This window comes from Triticum dicoccoides, chromosome 3A (assembly GCF_002162155.2).
Source record: "Triticum dicoccoides isolate Atlit2015 ecotype Zavitan chromosome 3A, WEW_v2.0, whole genome shotgun sequence".
Taxonomy (NCBI): Eukaryota; Viridiplantae; Streptophyta; class Magnoliopsida; order Poales; family Poaceae; genus Triticum; species Triticum dicoccoides.
Genome location: NC_041384.1, coordinates 693,101,445 through 693,106,656, shown reverse-complemented (window position 1 = coordinate 693,106,656; position 5,212 = coordinate 693,101,445). Strand labels below are relative to the sequence as shown.

At 43.6% G+C, this 5,212-nt stretch overlaps 1 protein-coding gene across 1 annotated transcript in view; it reads right to left on the bottom strand.

The window, feature by feature from the left end:
• The window catches only part of LOC119272917 (homeobox protein LUMINIDEPENDENS-like), a 9,486-nt gene extending 9,330 nt beyond the window's left edge, over window positions 1-156 (bottom strand). The window contains exon 1 of the mRNA XM_037554264.1: window positions 3-156. Coding sequence (XP_037410161.1) covers window positions 3-156 — 154 coding nt within the window. The remainder of the gene's footprint in view (window positions 1-2) is intronic.
• Window positions 157-5,212: the final 5,056 nt, after the last annotated feature.

Here is a 5,212-nt window from a genome sequence, read left to right as displayed (position 1 = left end):
GCCGGTGAGGCGGCACTGGGCGACGACGAGGCGCTGGAGCTGGTCGGCCTGCGCGTGCAGCTGCTGCTGCTGCGCCGCCACCATCGCGGGGATCGAGCCCGCGCCGCCCCACTCGACGAGGGCGCCGGCCGCGGGCTTGAAGGGGGCGAGCTCCATGGCGCCCGCGGGCGGCTGCGCATCAGGCTGCCGCCGCCCCGCGCTCTCCTTCGGCGCGGCGCGGCGCCGGGGCTGCTAGGGTTTGGCGGCGGGGCGCGCGGCTCACGAGGGGGAGGTGATGCGAGCGGACGGAGACGGGGACGGGACGGGGACGCGACAGGGGCCGATGGACAGATGAGGTGCGGGAGTTTTTTCTCTCTCTCTCTCTCTCCCCTTCTCGTTGGCCTGGTGGTACTGGACTGCGCGGTGGGCCCAGTGTCAGCGCCAATATTTTTTCTTGTGAACAGGGATGAAAAACAGTCCGTGATATAACTTTCCTTTTTTTAAAACAAAATGTTCTTTTTTCCCGATTATTTTTGTGAACCAATCTGTGGTCGGATAGCTATAGGAGGATCAAGTCTTAGTTTTGACACGTTGCGTCTGTGGGACTTTATAAATCTCAAGATGATGTGTCGGCTCCATCTTTTGAAGGTGCGCATATGAATAGAGTGTGCATGCGTGCGGTTAGTGTCTGTACTGTCAAAAAAAATAGCATTGCCTTTTTAATACAATATACAAATGCAGACGCTTAAGTACACCCATCTTTATATACACATGTACACCCGTCTTACCCCTATAAACATCTTCGACAAACTGAGTTGTTGGATTTTTTTAGATTGAGTCGAACCATGTGAGCTATGCTCACTTCATGCTGAGATTGTTGATTCATTTTTTTCACATCTATCTTAGAAAAGGGGGGTTTCTTGTACTTCTCATGCTAACAAAAAAGTAACAATTTCTGAGCATCCTCAAATTTCTCCATTGGGATGGATTAGACGGAGTCTTGGTGTAGATTCCTACCAGTTTCTCGGAGCAGTGAGATAAGGGTTTCTCATTGTACATACGCGACGGCGAGATTTTTTGTTAGATTTTTCATATCGATTCAAGGGTCCAACGATGAAGACTACGACTCCGGGGCAATGGTGCTTAGGAGCACATGCACAAAGGTTTTCCGGTTGTCGTCGAAGAGGTCAAGCTGGCTCTAGTAGGGGAGTGATGACAACATGGCCTCAGCGGCTGCTACTCCCACGGGAGTTGGGTTTCCTCGAAGAGGAAGGATGATGTAGATAGCAGCAAAGGTTATCTCTCAATTAAGAAGCAAGGTTTAATCAAATCGGTAAGAGTCAACAAGATAAGCAGCGCCTACACACAAACAAATAAAAATACTTGCACCCAACGTGGCAAGGGATTTGTGAGGCCCCTTGTCTTGCTAGTTACAAGGTTAAAAACATATAGATAGATAGATAGATAGATAGATAGATAGATAGATAGATAGATAGATAGATAATGGTATGGCCAAAGGGCAAATGGTAAAGGCAAATAAAGAGGAAATTTTGTAGAAGAAAGTATTAATGGAGAATGTGTTGGGGATCGTAGCAGAAATATAAAATTTTCTACGCATCACCAAAATCAATCTATGGAGTAATCTAGCAACGAGGGGAAGGAGAGTGCATCTACATACCCTTGTAGATCGCTAAGCGGAGAGTGCATCTACAAACCCATGTTGGCTCCCACATGCTCCACGATGATCTCATCGGATAAACCACGATGTCAAGGATTCAATCAATCCCGTATACAATTCCCTTTGTCTATCGGTACGATACTTGCCCGAGATTCGATCGTCGGTATCCCGATACATTGTTCAATCTCGTTACCGGCAAGTCTCTTTACTCGTTCCATAACACATCATCCCGTGATCAACTCCTTGATCACATTGTGCACATTATGATGATGTCCTATCGAGTGGGCCCAGAGATACCTCTCCGTTTACACGGAGTGACAAATCCCAGTCTCGATTCGTGCCAACCCAACAGACACTTTCGGAGATACCCGTAGTGCACCTTTATAGCCACCCAGTTACGTTGTGACGTTTGGCACACCCAAAGCACTCCTACGGTATCCGGGAGTTGCACAATCTCGTGGTCTAAGAAAATGATACTTGACATTAGAAAAGTTTTAGCATACGAACTACACGATCTTGTGCTAGGCTTAGGATTGGGTCTTGTCCATCACATCATTCTCCTAATGATGTGATCCCGTTATCAACGATATCCAATGTCCATGGTCAGGAAACCGTAACCATCTATTGATCAACGAGCTAGTCAACTAGAGGCTTACTAGGGACATGGTGTTGTCTATGTATCCACACATGTATCTGAGTTTCCTATCAATACAATTCTAGCATGGATAATAAACGATTATCATGAACAATGAAATATAGTATAATAACCAATTTATTATTGCCTCTAGGACATATTTCCAACAATCTCCCACTTGCACTAGAGTCAATAATCTAGTTCACATCGCCATGTGATTAACACTCACAGGTCACATCACCATGTGACCAACATCCAAAGAGTTTACTAGACTCAATAATCTAGTTCACATCACTATGTGATTAACATTCAATGAGTTCTGGGTTTGATCATGTTATGCTTGTGAGAGAGGTTGTAGTCAACGGGTATGCCATATTCAGATCCCTATGTATTTCGCAAAACTTTATGTCATATCGTAGATGCTGCTACCACGTTTCACTTGGAGCTATTCCAAATTGTTGCTCCATTATACGTATCCGGTATCTCTACTCAGAGCTATCCGGATAGGTGTTAAGCTTGCATCGACGTAACTCTTTACGTCGAACTCTTTATCACCTCCATAACCAAGAAACATTTCCTTATTCCTCTAAGGATAATTTTAACCGCTATCTGGTGATCCACTCCTAGATCACCTTTGTACCCTCTTGCCAGACATGTGGCAAGGCACACATCAGGTGCGGTACTCAGCATGGCATACCGTATATAGCCTATGACAAAAGCATAGGGGACGACCTTCGTCCTTCCTATTTCTTCTGCCGTGGTCAAGCTTTGAGCCTTACTCAACTTCACATCTTACAACTCAGGTAAGAACCCCTTCTTTGACTGATCTATTTTGAACTCCTTCAAAAACATGTTAAGGTATGCGTTCTTTGAAAGTATCATCAGGCGTCTTGATCTATTTCTATAGATCTTGATGCCCAATATGTAAGCAGCTTTATCCAGGTCTTCCTTTGAAAATCACTCTTCAAACAACCGTTTATGCTTTCCAGAAATTCTACATTATTTCAAATCAACAATATGTCATCCACATATACTTATCAGAAATGTTGTAGTGCTCCCATTCACTTTCTTGTAAATACAAGTTTATAGCAAACATTGTATAAACCTAAAAGCTTTGATCACTCCATCAAAGCATATATTCCGACTCCAAGATGCTTGCTCTAGTCCATAGAAGGATTGCTGGAGCCAGCATACCTTTTAGCATCCTTAGGATCGATAAAACCTTTTATTGTATCACATACAACTTTTTCTTACGAAAACTGGTAAGAAAACTTGTTTTGACATCCATTTGCCAGATTTCATAATCGAAAAGTACAACTAATGCTAACATGATTCCGACGGACTTAAGCATCGCTACGAGTGAGAAATTCTTATCGTAATCAACTCCTTGAACTTGTGAAAAGACTCTTTCCCACAAGTCGAGCTTCATAGACGGTAACATTACCGCCCACGTCTGTCTTCTTCTTAAAAATCCATTTATCTCAATGGCTTGCCGATCATCGGGCAAGTCCACCAAAGTCCATACTTTGTTCTGATACATGGATCCTATCTCAGATTTCATGGCTTCTAACCATTTGTCGGAATACGGGCCCACCATCGCTTCTCCATAGCTCGTAGGTTCATTGTTGTCTAACAACATGATATCTAAGACAGGATTATCATACCACTCAGGAGTAGTACATGTCCTTGTCGACCTACGAGGTTCGATAGCTACTTGATCCAAAGCTTCATGATCACTATTATTAACTTCCTATTCAACATACGTAGGCGCCACAGAAAACATCTTTTTGTGTTGCATCACTCTCTGGTTGAAGTAAAGGTTCGACAACCTCATCAAGTTCTATCTTCCTCCCACTCAATTCTTTCAAGAGAAACTCCTTCTCGAGAAAGGACCCGTTCTTAGCGACAAACAATTTGCTCTCGGATCTGAGATAGAAGGTATACCCAACTGTCACCTTTGGGTATTCTATGAAGATGTGTTTGTCCGCTTTTGGGTTCGAGCTTCTCCGGCTGAAGCCTTAAGCATCGCAGCCCCAAACATTAAGAAACGACAACTTTGGTTTCTTGCCAAACCAATGTTCATACGACGTCGTCTCAACGGACTTATATTGTGTCCTATCTAAAGTGAATGCAGCTGTCTCTAATGCATAACCTCAAAATAATAGCGGTAGATCGATAAGAGACATCATAGATCGCACCATATCTCATAAGGTTCGATTACGACGTCCGGACACGCCATTACGCTGTGGTGTTCCAGGTGGCTTCAACTGCGAAACAATTCCACAATGTCTTAAGTGATTGCCAAACTCATAACTCAGACAATCCTCTTTGATCAGATCGTAGGAACATGATCTTCTTGTTATGATGATTCTTAACTTCACTCTGAAATCGCTTGAACTTTTCAAACGTTTCAGACTTGTGCTTCATTAAGTAAATATACCTTTATCTACCCAAATCGTTAGTGAAGATGAGAAAATAGCGATATCCACTGCACGCTTCAATTCTCATTGGATCACACGCATCAGCATGTATGATTTCCAACAAGTCACTTGCCCGTTTCATTGTACCTGAAAACGGGGTCTTAGTCATCTTGCCCATGAGGCATGGCTCGCATGTGTCAAGCGATTCAAAATCAAGTGACTCCAAACATCCATCGACACGGAGTTTCTTCATGCATCTTACGCCAATATGACCTAAGCGGCAGTGCCACAAGAAAGTGGTACTATCTACATCCTTTGGCGTGAACATGTGTATTACCACGACCGAGATTCACTGAACCATTCACATAGGGTGCAGGACCATGAAAGGTATTATTCATGTAAACAGAATAACCATTATTCTCTAATTTAAATGAATAACCGTATTGTAATGAACATGATCTAATCATATTCATGCTCAACGTAGACACCTGATCTAGGTTC